The 14,604-nt window shown below is 36.7% G+C and overlaps 1 protein-coding gene across 3 annotated transcripts in view; it reads right to left on the reverse strand.

Moving 5' to 3' along the window:
- Positions 1 to 897: 897 nt before the first annotated feature.
- FAM184B (family with sequence similarity 184 member B) overlaps positions 898 to 14,604 on the reverse strand; it is a 47,482-nt gene continuing 33,775 nt past the window's right edge. The window contains exons 4-11 of one of the 3 annotated variants that reach the window (XM_054823193.1): positions 11,774 to 11,986; positions 10,382 to 10,535; positions 9,101 to 9,213; positions 8,501 to 8,685; positions 3,935 to 4,052; positions 3,639 to 3,743; positions 2,722 to 2,924; positions 898 to 1,235 (exon numbers count right to left, since the gene is read on the reverse strand). In XM_054823193.1, the coding sequence (XP_054679168.1) occupies positions 1,145 to 1,235; positions 2,722 to 2,924; positions 3,639 to 3,743; positions 3,935 to 4,052; positions 8,501 to 8,685; positions 9,101 to 9,213; positions 10,382 to 10,535; positions 11,774 to 11,986 (1,182 nt within the window). In that variant the 3' untranslated portion in view covers positions 898 to 1,144. Of the gene's footprint in view, positions 1,236 to 2,721; positions 2,928 to 3,638; positions 3,744 to 3,934; positions 4,053 to 8,500; positions 8,686 to 9,100; positions 9,214 to 10,381; positions 10,536 to 11,773; positions 11,987 to 14,604 lie in introns of those variants that run through there. The other 2 variants (XM_054823192.1, XR_008576774.1) reach the window with 2 other exon arrangements.

A 14,604-nucleotide genomic window follows, 5' to 3' on the forward strand; every position in this document is an offset into this window, starting at 1 on the left:
AAGGACTCCTGTCTCTATTACTAGGCAACAAGCTTAATATATCCATGCAGCCAGGAAAGTCACTTTCTAGGGACACCATTTGGGGAACAAGGTTAATTAGAATATTGTAACCCTGGAAATTAGAATTAGCAATTGTGTACTGAACTTTCTAGTGCACTTTAAAAGTTTTTGGGGCAGTTGAACATGAACTACCCTAAAACACTAGGCTGCTGGTTGCACGATTCCCTGCTTTTCACGTTTGTTGATGAATTACCTGAGGGTTAGTTTCCCCGTGGGTCCCCTCCCTCCCAGTAATGAGATAGCTAGTGTGATCTGATAAATGTAGTCGTTCACCTACTTTGCATTTTGGTGGGCATAAGAACAATATTGAGATAAAACGTACAAGTAGGCAGTTCCCGTAAATCTGGAACTCAGTGTATCAGTCTGACTCACACCAGCAAAACATAGCACTATTTTGCAAAACATGGGAATGGATGATTGACAAGCAAGTTTTAATGTTCATACTTACATATTATCCTAACTTATCAGGCTGATTGTTACATGTATTGAAGTGCAACAGGAATGTTACATTGTAATGCTGACTATACAAAACAGGTCATTAAGTAAACCAGAAAGTCTTCCTAAGAAATCAGCGCTATAAACATGCTGTTCATGGAGGTATACTGCATGCTGTATAGCTTAAAATGTTTAACAAAAATCTATTAAAAACTTAAAAAAATAATTACTACATGCAGAAATTATTTTGAACAGCTGATGAAGCAAATGTATAAACCTGAAATCACCAACAGAAGATGTTTTTTTCAGCTGGAGCCAGATTGACAAGATGTATCAGAGACCAAATTGCATCTTTAATTTAATTATAGAGTGGTACAGTGTCTTGATTAAAAAGTCTCTTCACGTAACAGTACACAGAATTTTGCTTTTTCTTCATTTTTTATAGCGGTTGTTAAAAAAAAATGCATTTTTCTGAAATCCATGCCTGTAACTCCACAGTAATTAGATGTAAGAGAGTACACTTGTTCCTAATTATTTACTTGGAAATTACATCCTTTTTTTTCCTAAATCATATATTAGATTGTCATTCCCTAAAAGAAAATGGGAACAGCTTTTCTAGTAATTCTGAGAAGAATGGAAATACTTCTCTTTAAAATGAAAAATACTTAGTAAACCATTCTTGATGCCGAGGGTCTCGTTTTTGGTCATCTTTGGTTTGTTGTGGTTCATTGCCATGTGTCCTGTGCAAACAAATAAGCATTAGCATCACTTACAATCTTATCAATATTTAATACTTTTTTCCTGGAAAAATTCATGATCCTGTGAATGGATCTGTGCTCACATGAACTGGATGAGGCCAAAAGGTGGCAGCTGAAATTTCCAGTGGGATCTGTGCTAGCCAGGTAGCTGGGCTAACAGCACTGGCAGTAACAAAGGAAAGCATGAAAGAGAGCCGAACAGCTCTGGAGAAATGTTTGAACATAATTCTTGACTTGACATCTCAAAAAATAAAAAAGATGTTTCAAGAATAATGAAGTCTTGAAAAGTCAGAAAATGGCAGCTGCAACTCTTAAAAATATGAAATACAATTTATGCATTAAAAATGTTGGGTAAAAGCTTTATTTGGAACTGAAAGATTTATCTGAATATCAACTGGCTTTTATAAGCAATCCTATTAGTCCCTGAATTTTCAGCATTCAGGATGCTTTTTTAACATTTATGTTAATTTTGGTTAGCTTACAGTAGCAAATATGACTTCACTTAACGACTGATTTAAAAGAGCAAGTAAGTATCAGCCAGGCTACCCTCAGTCTCCCTGTGTATTTCCCTTTAAAATCCAAATCTGATGTGCCTGGGCAGTTATCTGGCATGACACAGAATGCTTTTATCTTTAAGATGTAGGAATTGCCAAACTGGATCCAAGCCTGTGTCCCAAGTTATTGTCTTTGGCAGCAGTCAGCCCCATCTGCCTTCAAGGAGAGAACTCCCCAGCACACAATTCAGAGGATAACTAATCTCTGCTACGAGATAGGTGCGAAGGCTGGCTTTTGTCCTGAAGTATAGTGGTAGGGGTTGGGTTTTTTTTTTTTATATTTATCATTATAACTCTGTATAATGTTAACTACATACATTTTTAACTGTTTCTTTAAGAGATAGTTCAGTCATGTTTATAAAACACTAAATATTGTTTAAATAATAACTCATAAATGTGAAGAAAAATTCAAACTTTTCAGAGAAAAAACTATCAAACTAAGAAGTTTTTAGTTAAGTATCTGCTAATCAATTTTTAAGTATCTAAACCCTTTGCCAAATGATTAGCCTAGATTCATTCAAATATCTCCTAAAATAAAAATATGCCATCTACATCTACCGAGTGCAAAGCGAGGAAACAAAAGAAGGAAAACACATCCTTAACAGAGCCACAGATAGGAAATTTTAAACAGCCATGTTCACTATTAACTACATTCTTAGTTAAATACTTGCAGCTCCTCTCTTTTTTTTGTACCAGGAGGGGTTGCAAGCATAAGCTCTGTTGGGCAGTGATGCTAGCCTACTTCTGCAGTAAGGTTCTGGGTTCATCTGCACAGAACTGAACGGAGTTCACTGCATGACAGAAACCTTACATCACTGTTTATTTCCAAATGTCTAATGTGTTTGAATTGCCTACAAGATTCTGAATACCAATTCAGTTATCATCTTACAAGTCAATGTAAAACAGACCAATACCTTGTGGCAGCACTGCTGTCTGAGGACTGTGCTGATGGAGAGCCCACCCTGAGGCAGCCAGGACTCCGGTCTAAGCTTGTAGATTTTGTTATTTGAGGAGCACTTCTTTTTGATCTCAAGTCACAGCTCAAAAAGCTCTTTGCGTAGGAAGCTAAATTCGGAACACTGACAACACGACTGGGCACCTCAACTGCTTTCTTCTGCTGCTTTTTATCATAACAGAAAACTTCATTATACACACATTTTTTTAACAATTTATACTATAAAACCTCAACATAACCTCATTCCTAAATATCTTGTGAGGAGGACTCAAAAATCAACATTCCCATCTTTTTCTATTGTCATTTAAAATCAATTCTGAGGGTATGCTGTGAGGATCCATGGATTAGGTAATCCAATTAAAACAACTTGTGTATTTGACCTTGAGGTTTTAGATACATCAAAGCCGATAACTTTGCAGGTATACTGAGAGCTCAGTTAGGTGCTTTCCACCAACTTGATCCCCCTTCTTTCCATGACTAGTTATAGACAGTATCATACAGAGGTGCTGGAATGACAAAGGACAAATCCCGAGCAGCCCAAACCCAATTCATAATTTGCTTGATGCATGCAATATCCCAGATAACAACTCCCAAATCTGCAAGCAATGGCTGCATTTATACCAGTGGAAGATTGAGCATTTTGGGGCTGTAGTGTTTTATATTTGCTTAAACACCTGTATGTATGTGCAGATATACTTCTACTGAATTTACGCTATACTCAGCACCTGATTGTAAGCTGGCTTACTGGAAAGAATTCTACTGAATAACATATTACCATAAAGAATTAATAGCACCGTCACTGTCCTAATCATCTGTATGATTCAAATAGCAATAAAACATCATGATTTGTGATTTTAATTGCTTTGCCCATCTTACCTTCATGGAAAGAGTCAAGCATCCTGTATTACGGTTGAAAGAAAATGATCGATTCCTATGAGATTCAGTGTTGGCTAAAAGTGAATGCTGAAATTTTCTTCCTTCCTAAGGAGAAAAAGTAAGTAAGTTATGTGTATGGAAACATCTATTTGTTGGAAATTGGTATGGAAACATCTATTTGTCAAAGTATTCCAGAACAGAAAGAAAAGTATCAGTGTGAAGCAATGTGTGAAACACTGAATAGAGCCTTCCAACAGATTCCAAAATATATATGTATATATCAAAGGAAATCTTACTGTCAGCTGCTTGCTAATGTCTTCTCTCTCACTTAATTTGTCTTGCAGACAGCTTATAAGGTGTGTATCTTCTGATCTGGACTCCCACTTTCTTGACTTTTCTTCTAATTCTTCAAGTCTGTACCAAAGAAAATGCAGACTGGAAAAAACTTTCTCAGACCTTGTTCAAGGGATATTTGGGCTGTACTCGGCTCTAAATTACAAGCTTAAAATACAGGAACATAGTCAGGCCTTTCTGATAAAACAACATTTTTTAAAAACTGGCATCCGTACATGTATTACATATAAGTATAGAATGTTGTGGAGCTCCAAAATAAATTGCCACCAGGGTTAACCCACAACACCTTTCCAATGTAAAATCCAGCCCCTGGTATAAAATACTAACAAGCTTACACATCAGATTGCTAGTCTAGTTTCCTAGAGAAAAAAATCTGTCACAATATCTATGCATGTCAGTATTCACCTATTTTTTCCTCTTTTCTGACCCAATAACTTTAGAATCCACAGGCTAATTCCAACCATATTTGATAGAGGTCTCAGAAATACTCCATCCCTGTGACTTTCATGAAGAGAGGCTTGGATACACATGCTGCTTTAGTGAACCCTCTAAGTCAAAACCTGTAGTGTGAGTTCAGCTCTTTAAATGCCTTAAAAAGGGGAAAAGATTCAAATGAGAACATACGCCTTCTTAGAGATGGTGTGGAAAGATACATTTGAGTGACCCATGAGAAAACAAGTCATTATTTCATCAGTCAAGTTCATGAATTTTGCTGCTTGAGAAACTAAGTGCTATGAAGTTCACCTGCCATACTGAGAAATGTATCACAGAACACAAACCACCATTTTGTGGGGGTTTTTTTTGGTGAGGGTAAACATTTTTGAGAGGACTTACACCCCCCCCCCCCAATTTTATACTCTTAAATTAGTGTATCTCAGAGTTTAGATAAAAAGATAAATCTTAACATCTGAATAGTTTGAGACCTGCTTACATCAAGTAGGTCTCTCTTCTGGACCTATGCCACACAGTTGGGATAAGAGAAAAGGATGAAATATATATAGATATATATACATATATCTATATATATATATATAATCACAGGGATTATTTCTGAGGGGCCTCTCCAGTACAGTCTGAAGCACCACAGAACTACTTAACTCCACAGGGGGCTGCAAAGTGCATTTATTTACATGGGTTAGCGGGGGCTGTCCTGGGAGTGAGAATGAGCAAGAGCTTAACTGCAAAGATGCTGCTCTGCTGAACAAAATTAAGTACAAGATCATGGATCAAGGCCTCTGGTATCATCTGTGACAAAGATGATTTTACACTTCAAAAAATGGCAAGATGCTAAGTGCAGGTTTTAATTCAGCATTGTAAAACTTTTATGTATTTAAACATTAAACAATATTCAGAGTTTATTACAATATATCTGGGTCTTTCTGTGTTTGCAAAGGAAATACCTATACATTTCTATTTCAGTGCTTATAATAGTCTACCTATGAGTAATAAAAAATTATATATACTAAGAATAATAATTTCAAACAGAACTCATTGCCAGCATGAGCCAGAGTTTATTTAAATGACTTAGTTTCTAAGGAGAAAATCTTTGCTTGGAGATGTGCCTGAGTGCTGCTGAAATCAGATAGTATGTTTCCAATTTCCATCCGATGATCTTGTTTCAGTATGTCCAGTTCTTTTTTATGCTTGATATTGAGGTCTTCTACCAGTAGCCTTTCATTGGTATTAAAATATGTCTGAATTCTCACATTTCAATACTAGTTTATTATCATTGATCAAAGCATGCAGTTTTGAGGTCTTTTATTGACTACAAAGGTAGTTAACTAGGCATGGTTCTGGGCTTCTGCTTACTGATTTGACTTTGACACTTCAGTTGCAGTCTGAAGCAGAACTACTCTAACACTGAGGAAAAGGAAAATTATTTGGAGAAGTCCTTGACCTTCACCCTTCAGGAAATGGAGGGTCTATTCTATATAATGATGCTATTCATATTCTATCTATGGCTAGTTTGTACATCAATCTTAATGGTCAAACATGACAATAAAGTATCATAGGAACTCACTTGTATTAAGCAAAATTATTTTGAAATCTCTGGGATTTTAATATGAGGCTCTGATGCTGTATTTCATCACACCATGGCACCAGAAACTTTTAATACTGCCTACCACCATCCTAAAATATTTTTTTTAAATGAAAATAAGAAATGTTATAACAATGCCTTTAACTGCAACATTTGTCTTTAACAGAAAATATATTTTGGAAGATACTGCTATTTGATTAACACCATCAACTGAAAACTAAAAAATGCCTAACATTTTTTCAAGTCTAGCCATAAGATTGCTTTCTGATACCAACCCCCAAATCAACAGACATCTATTGAAGAATCATTGTTAGGTTGTTGCCTTTTGTTTGCTAATGTTTTAAACCCTGGAAAAACTTTTTCATTAAGTCAATGCAGAGACTATATTCTCTTGTTTACAAATTAAAATAGAGATATCAAACTTAGAAGATTAATGATTGTAATTTTCACAAAAGATATTTGGTTTGCCTCCTTTTTTTTTTCTTTTTCCTTTTTAATGTATTTCTAAGCCCCTTTCACTTGTTTCTGAAATGCTTCAGGAAAGGCCAAAAGGGCCATGAAAGGTTTCTGCCCTTGAAATTAGAGCACAGCCAGGGGAGTGATTGATTTGACACTTGGCACAAAATAAGAAGCAGAAGAATAAGAGTAAAAATGGGAGAAGGATCCCTGAAATGGTTCTTCAGGGACAGAATAAAAGCTCTCCTTCAGAATAGCCATTTTGGGACTTGTCCTCTCTTCCCATAAAGAACCCATTGTCTACTGGTTTCACTTACTTGGCAACAGTAGGAATAGTAATTTTAAATAATTGGTTATAAAATTTGGCACATGCAAATAACAAGCCACTATCAGCTTTCAAATCAGAAACAACTATATAGCATAAGACAATGTCACTGTTGTTAAAGTTAACAGTAAAAAAGCTGTTATTTATATGCACTCACCAATTTAACTATTCCCCTACACAAATTATTGGTCCTGCAAAAGCAAAACAAAAGCTGCAAGTTAATGTTCCAAATCTTCCATGGGTTAATTTCAGAGCAGACTGTATCAGGTGTCTTGGACCATTTGAGCTCTTTGGTTCTACCTCCTGTTACATGAAGGATTTCTCCTTAGATATTTTCCATTAATGCTTCCTTCTAAAATGCTTACTGTAGGAGACCTACACCATTTATCCCCTGTAAAGATTATCCTCCAGCCCAGCAGCTTTAGCATTTAAGACCTTTTAGACCTCATGACTGACACGTGAATAATTCTTCTCTTCATGCACAGAGGCTCTAAATTCCTTCAAGGTAGCTGGAGGTCATCGATGAAACTCTCTGGTTTGCAATTCTTTCTGTTTATCTTGCTTCAAAAGCTTGAAATGAAAGTCACTTCCAAGTACCTCTCCAAAAAGTGCAAAGGAAAAAAAAAATGTTTCTTTCTCATTCTTTAAGTATCTACTGACTGGTAGGCAGTAATGGAATTACTCTGGCCACTCTGACAGTCTGCTGAGAGACACTCTAACCCTTGAGTGCTTTTCTCTAGACTATATAGGACATAATTTTAAAGATTCCTTTAAGGGTATATCCTTTTATATATACAGCTTGAGTAGTTAGGGGTATACATTCTACACCATTGCAGAAATTAATTGAAAGGTACCCATGCACCAGATCTCTCAATCTCTCCGCAAAGAGAATACGTTAAGTATGATCATCCAGAAATTTCAAAGGATTCAACAGCCATACAAATGCACTGGACAGCAAACCCCAGTCTTGTCTCCCATGTAAAAGGTAGGTCCTGCACTTTTTCTGTACAGAAATGGGAAGATTGCCATTACTGCAATGCAACACGTGCTCCAAGCCTGTGGCTACAATAAGAGGATGTGGTCCACCTTCTACAAAGACAGCCAAGACTACACATGAGCTTGCATTTCCTGTGCCCTGACAGCATATTACAGCTCCAGACTTCCATCAGCCCGGAGACACTGTTAGCGTCCGCTATCACTGCCATTACTCCCCCAGTGCAAAGCTGGCTGTTACAGCCAATGCAGTCTTACAGAGTGCATATGGCATTCTCAAGTGTCCCCATAGAGTTAACAACCCATTGATTTCAACTACAGACAGTAAGTATAAAAACCTGGTATTTATTCTCAGAGACTTCTACAATTTTTTTATAGCTCTTGTGTGAGTTCGGGATTTGTTTATATCTTCCAGTGCCTTTCAAAGACTGATGTTACACAGATTTTCGCAGGTAACTCCTGTGGGGCCACACTAGACATATTTCTCTGTGACATGTACGGAACGATTAGTTCAAATGCTTTTACTATGGCTGGAGAGAAATGTGAAATGAACTACTGCTTTTACAAAACTCCTAACCTCTAAAATTAGTACTTTAGAAAGGAGAGATTCTGACACTCATCACATTTAGAACACCTCTGATACTGGCATTATTATTGCCTCTAGATAGCATTGTGAAGTGTTAATTTAAGGCAAACCTTCTGTGCTGTTTCTCCCTATCCTGAAGCTGTGTAGCTTCTTGCTTCTGTGATTCCAACTCAGCAGTGAGTAGCTCCATTGTGTCCTTCAAAAGTAAATTCTCTTTCTTGAGTTCGGAAATTTCACTCTGACATTTTTCCAGTTCATCATGAAGAGATCTGATCTGGCTCTGGCTACTTCCTTCCTGAGAAAAAGGCCAAATTTGGTTATTCACAGCCTCTTATTATTTAACCTGAAGATCTCACTGGAACTGTGTGTGTTGAATTTTTGTGAACTGATTTTTCAATTTTATCTGCAATTCTATGTGCAGGACAAAATCTGTGATCAAAACTTCCTGAACACATTTTATAGTCTCCATAAAAATCTATTTTATTGTAACATTCATTCGTTTACTTGTGTTGCAGATTCTGATCTTTAAATGGAAAAAAAGCCTGCCCATAGAGAAAAGATGATAAACAATGCTAACATTTTAAAGTGGGACACAAGGGAAGGAAACCCATTCCATTTCTGTACACTTTTATTATCTCTGAAGAGAGAAATTTGGTAATATTGCTTTCACAAAACACACTATGGCAACGAAGTAGGAACCGGATTCTTGCCTGTTGCTTCTTCAGTGTCTTCACACTCCTCAGCTCCATTTGGAGTTCTTCTGTTTGTTTCTTGAGATTAGTGCACAATGTCTGTTGCTCAGAGAGTTCCATCCTTAGAGATCCTAGTAACGATTAGACAGACAATCATTAAGGCAGTCAGAGGCCAGCTGGATGGGGAAGGTAGATATAGACAACGTAGATGAAAATATTAACACATTACATTTTGCTTTGTTCCTCAACTCCTTCACCTTGAAGTATAATGGCTTCCTATTACTAAAGAAGTAACTCCATTGAGCAATAGTAAGAAGATAGGAGCTACAATAGCAATGATTCAACATCGGAATCAGAGAGGTAATTCTGTGGCAGTTGTTTTGCAGACTAAATCACTATAATTGCTTCTTCTAACCTTGAACTTTATTGGAGCACCCCTGAGCTCCCTGTTAAGTCTGCTGGTGTTTTATAGAGGGCCACAGGGCAGGGTGCGGAGAGCTCTGGTTGTGTTAGAGAAGTACAACATTTAGGTAAGGAGATCTGTCATATACCACAACTTTTGTGTATATTGCATACAAGTTTCAGGATGGATCAAGTACAAGGAGAAAGAAGTTTTTCTCTCTATTGTCCCCATACAATTTTTCTTTTCATAACAAATTTTCTTGTTATCTATTGAACATACAAACTTTACAGAGCAACAAATCTTTCTAGCAAATTTGAATTACTGAAAAAAAAACCCCAAGAACATAATCCAGTTTGTACTTAAAGTACTTTCAAATTATTTTTTCTTTAATTAAAAAACCTTTTATAGATGGACTTTAATAACTTGAGTTCAAACCCAGAGATATTACAGGTCCTCCTAATGCAGTGTTCTGTTAAGTTCTGAACAGTTCAGGGAACTTTCTAAACTGACTAAACAATACATATTCAGTAACTGATCTCCACTGCTAAACTCAATAGAACAGACTTGAACCACATATAATAATTCTTCACATCACAGAAAAAAAAGAGGAAAGTTGTATACACTAACTACAGCATTCCAATTTAATATACCTGATAATGCATACTTGAATGGTGTACACCAGACTACTCTCCCAGCAACATTCTGCTGCTGACAGCTAAGAGCTAGGTTAACAAAGAATACTAAATCTGTATTGCTGAAATTGTAGGGTATGGAAAAGAAGATTCATAAAGACCTGAGTTCCCAGAAGATGGGAAAGAAAATGAATGGGAGGAAAGTCAGTGCTTCTCAACATATAATCAAGCAGTAGGAGCTGTGCATGACATGAGACATTATACCTAGCAACAGGGTTTGCTGCTTCTGTATCTGGTCAAGTTCATCATGTAATTCTTTCTTTGCTTTCTCTTCCAAGGTTTGTATTTCCAGCCTATGAGACTGATGTTGGATCTTGAAAGTCTCATTAAATTCCTTTTTCAAACGTTCTTCTGCCTCCTGTAAGCAAAAGTCCCCCCCCAAAAAAAACCAAAGTAGTTGGAGGCTATTTATCACCTTGTTGTTTTACTTGTAATGCCAGGATGAATCTAGTGTTTCATTGTAGAACTTTTATTTTCATCACCACTTTACATGACACTTCATCAAAACAAGAATAAAAATGAGCTGAGGTTAAAAAATAAAACTTAATAGGTACAAGAGAAATCATCAAGATATCGTCTATTAAATTTGTTATACATCATGAAATAACAACACTGACATCTTTGCATTATTTGACATTAGAAAGATGTTTTATTATTCAACATAAAAAGCCTCTCAGATTTGACCTGTATGTCATTACTTATCACAGTGCGTCAGATAAAGGCCTCTTGGGTAAAACTTCCACTGTTAGAAGTGCTGCCGATACGCTGTAAATGACGGAGCAATTGCTCCGTAGTGGCTCTGAAAGCAAACTCCTGTCCTTAGTTTCATTTTTACCAGCTTACTGCCTGCAGCTTGGTTTTGTTAAAGCTAGGATTTTATTCTGAATATATAAACAAGATATTAAATTCTACTTAGGGTGGTTTTACTACATAGGTTTTATAAGGAGATTTTCTGTAAGGTGTGTGATATCAACAGGGACATCTGAACTCCATGTCACAATCACATGTAGATTTTTTAATTTGATTTTTTTTCCTCAAACAGCAACATTCTTTAGAACCTTAACATATTGCACTTACATTTTGTCACTGAAATAAATCCACTTGAACCTTTAAAAGCTTTGGTTATCCACTTACAGAATTGATTTCTTGATGGTATGTAAGGCAATACACATCATTATACATGTCTATTATACTGCTTTTAAAAGTGTTTAAGTATAAATTAATAATGGATGAAAAAGAATAAAACTGAGTCCTGTTAATAATACTTAGGAATTCCCTTGTATTTCTGAAGCAAGAGCACAGCTAGAGGAGCTTGTACTCGTCGCAGCCTAAGTGTAGAGGGTAGGCTATATTATTTTATGAAACTATTTCATTCACACTGTGTTCTAAGTTCAAATGTTAAAATTATAAAAAAACCCAAACAACCCAACCTGAAGATGACGAGGTTTCAAAATCACAGAATAAGTCATTATGTGCAACAATGGCAACCCATCATTAAGATACCTAGAGATAACTGAGTTTTGATAATCAGCTCTAGCTAATATGGTTTATTCCACAAATATGATTTTTTTTTACGCTAGTATGTTGTAAACTGACCTTGAGTTCCTGATTTTTGCTTTTCTCCAATGTTTTTAAGACTTTTTGATGTGATGCCTCCAGCTGCAGTTTAACATTCTGGTTTTCTTTAATGATGTTTTGAAGATCCTGCAAAAGCTTCTCTTTTTCTTTGTTGGACTGTAGATTATGTTTCTTCAGTGACTCCTTGAAATTATTTGCTTGTTGGTCTAATATTTGCTTCAGCTGAGCCACCTTCCAGAAAAGTAAGTCAGCGAGATAGGATTAATGGCTGCATTCACAATGGAGAGGAATTATGTAAATCTGAGTACATTTCATGAACTTGTGTTGCTCTATGAAAAATAGAAAGATGCTTGTTTCATGCAAGGAGCCATTTTTTCAGTGAAGAATGACATCCCTTTTGCATATACTGTCTTTTGCCCATCAAGTACTTTTCTTCAGTTATTTCTTTTTAAATTGTCTCCATCTCACACATACAATCAATTTGCACAATAATTATGGCATAAACCATAAGGCAGGCCTAAGGCTCTGCTTATTGTCATCCTGGAGTTGTAATGCTGCAGAGTCCATTTATATAAAGCGGTAGATTAGAACCAATGGAAACAAGAATTCTGCACATCATGCTTCCTATTTATTTTCTCCCCTCTCTTAGCTTAATTACTAAATACAATAGACATGTCTACAATGGCTAACACAAAAGTAACAAAAAAAACCCTGTTTATAAGAATAACTTAGTGGGATTTGTTTTGGTGGGAAAGGAAGGGTCTGTTCTCTTTTCTATTTGGTAGGTTGTCTCAACTTTCAGCAAAAATTTCTATTTGCCATTCTTCTTAAATTTGCCATTCCAAACATCATAGCTGTGAAATTCTGAAAAACTGCCTTCTGCGTAAAAGAAGCATGCATGCTTAGTAAGGCCAATTAGTGTTTTTTCTGCTGTATCTGACTTCCAGGTCAGATTTTTTGCTGTGCCATGCCTCCTGCAAAACATCTATGTCTCTTGCCTTTTCTTTTGGGGAACATGTGAAAGAGGATGGTCTGTTTTGCATTTTTGATATACTTGTACTTTTGAGCCTTAGAGAAACGGAATTCAAACTATGAAAGGAAGAAGTTTGCGTCCTTACAATTTCACGTGACTTTAAATGATTCAAATGATCTTACGCACATGTGCAAATTGGATATGATACAGATAACTTGTAAGTCCATCCTATTCTTACCTCTACACTAATACATGTTCTGTTTCTCTTCAGTGTTGCCTTCATTTTCTTCCATGCATAATGGAGACAGACTGTTAGCTGAGGAAGCACTGTCGCTTTAGCTAAATAGTCACTTGTAACTTCAACTGCACACTTGTGGTCCTTTTTGATGCACCACAAAAGCTGGATGAAGATTTACTAAGTGGGCTAAGGTGTCTATATCCTTCCACATTTCATTCTCGTAGTACCTTCCAGTACATTTTGTATTACATAAGAGAAAAGGAGGCATGATGTGCAAAGCCCTTACTTCTCATTAACTTCATGGCCACAGTCAGCATTGCACTATCCAAAGGGAGATACACATGAGCTATGCCAGATCTCTCCAAATCATAGGAAAACTTTCTGGTGATGGCTAAACGTACTCCTGCTAGCTCATGGTTCTCTTCTTTCTCACATTGGTTGAGCATACTGGCTCCTCTCCTCTAAAGGATGTGTTTTCTCCTTTCCCTCTCCTGAGGGGTCAGGTTCCTTTTCTCCAATTATTTGGTGGTGGTCATTACTGATCATCATTAATCCTGTACTTCAGTTTCCCTCTGAACCCGTTCCAATGGCTTGCTCACTATTATAATCAACACGGATTTCCTTTACAGATGGGGTAGTGTGCTGTGTTTGAAACGTCAAAGTACCTCAGCTTTATAACTGATGTTTCACATGTTCTGAGATCTACAAGAGCATCCATAATTTAGACATGACAGAAATCTACAAGCAGAGATTAATCTTGTTAAAAAACTCTTTAGCAAAGCTGCCAGCAGTTGACTTCCTCCTATTTGGTGGCCAAACCAAGCAGTCAGTAAAACTTCTAGTCAAATCAATCCAAAGGAAACATTTTTGAATGTACACATCAAAATGGAAAAGTATTTCCTCCAGACTGAATTCAATGTTTTTAAAACTTAAATTATTTCATCATTTGTAGGTAGACAAATGGCTTTATTCACAGAACACAGGGGAAGAAGAGATGGCAGTGGTGGTACTGCTTTGTGTCTGAGAGAGAGAGAGAAAGGAAGCATGGAGGCACAGAAAAACCGAGAGAGCAAGAGCACGTGCGTGCGCATATGAAGGTAACTGAGACACCTATCCTAGTGATGAAAGGCTTGGTTGTTCAATGACAATATACAAGCGAAGAAGTGGCAACAGGTGACACACTGTAGCTCACCTTGGTTTATCCTATAGCCCAGTGACAAGGGAATTCTTTAAATGGTGAGAAAGCTGACAGAAGAAGGGGAAAAAACCCCCCAAAACAAAACCAAAAACCAACCCCAAGCCCAGGTCTCCCACACATCACAGGAATGCTAGGTTGGTAGATAAGAAGAAAACAAACATTCCTTCACCCAGTGTTTTGCAAATCGAGTTTTTTATTTTGTTCTCTTTTAAGTGCCAGAAAATGAAATACTAGTTTTACCACTTCTTAAACAATTCCAAACCTTCAAACCAACATGGTACATTTGAACTTCACTGAAGCTATCCAACAAAATTGATTTGAGTTATCAAATTTGAAAGAGCACCTAGCTTCAGCTGCCCCAACTGTGAGTTTAATCATCCAGTCTTGGCTTTTTCCTTTGTGTCATCCAATTAAACACACAGAAAACTATCTGTCTGAAC

This window comes from Grus americana, chromosome 4, assembly GCF_028858705.1.
Source record: "Grus americana isolate bGruAme1 chromosome 4, bGruAme1.mat, whole genome shotgun sequence".
NCBI lineage: Eukaryota > Metazoa > Chordata > Aves > Gruiformes > Gruidae > Grus > Grus americana.